The 895-nt window shown below is 70.6% G+C and overlaps 1 protein-coding gene across 1 annotated transcript in view; it reads right to left on the reverse strand.

Annotated features, from left to right (window-relative positions):
- The window catches only part of PRR5 (proline rich 5 (renal)), a 10059-nt gene that overhangs the window by 6271 nt on the left and 2893 nt on the right, over positions 1–895 (reverse strand). The window contains exon 3 of the mRNA XM_012735100.1: positions 1–90. Coding sequence (XP_012590554.1) covers positions 1–90 — 90 coding nt within the window. The remainder of the gene's footprint in view (positions 91–895) is intronic.

An 895-nucleotide genomic window follows, 5' to 3' on the forward strand; every position in this document is an offset into this window, starting at 1 on the left:
GCACGGGGTAGAAGATGGCCTGCAGCGTGGGCAGCACATCGCTGAAGAAGAAATCCCAAGTCTGTGCCAGCGAGTCCAGCAGCTTCTGTCCTGTGGGCACAGGGCGCGGTCACTCTCCTCCTCCAGGGCCCCAGAGTGGACAGGAAGAACAGAGTCGTCCCCGTCCAGTTCCACCTCCGGACCAAAGGCTGCGGAGTGCACCCTCCGGTCGGTCAGCTGTCCGCCCGCCCCCGCCCCGCCCCCGCCGTCTGTCCGGCCGCTGTTTTCAGGGCCGAATGGAGCCGGCCTGACGCTGGCGGGCCCGAGGCGTGTCAACAGCAGAGACCGGGGCGGGGCGACGCCACTGGCCGGTGCAGGGCCTGAGCCTCCCAAGGTTCGGTCTCCCCAGAATCCTAGACACCCCAGGCTGCCCAAGGCCAGCTCCGGGGAGCCCAGAGATCACGCTGACCAGCGGCATGTCCCGGACAGAGAGGGGCGGAGAGGTGAGCGGCAGGCAGGGAGGGCTTCCTGGAGGAGGTGCTACCCAAGCTGGCCCGGAGGAAGTTGTGCCAGGCTGACCGACATTGACGTGTGGACACGCAAGTGGGGCTGTGGCCAGGGGGCACTCGAGCACACGAGACGTGGGGGCCACCCTGAGTGTGGCTGGGCCCTGGGGGTGCCAAGAGGCCCGGTGCGAGGCAGGCGGAGGTGGCGGCCAGGCCTGTAGCCGTGGGACCCACCGGAAGGCCAGTCGGAGGCAAGCGGGGGCCTCCAGCAGGCCGGGCTCAGGGTGCGTGGCCAGGCAGCTCTGACCTCTCGCGGGTGCACGAACAGCCCAGGGGCCCGGCGCGCCCTGGCTCGGGCCGCGCCCACCGAGTCCCCAGGGCTGTGCCAGCGTGGGCCCCAGGGGAGTCGC

Source organism: Condylura cristata, unplaced genomic scaffold (genome assembly GCF_000260355.1).
Source record: "Condylura cristata isolate star-nosed mole 26May11 unplaced genomic scaffold, ConCri1.0 scaffold00004, whole genome shotgun sequence".
NCBI classification, from domain to species: domain Eukaryota; kingdom Metazoa; phylum Chordata; class Mammalia; order Eulipotyphla; family Talpidae; genus Condylura; species Condylura cristata.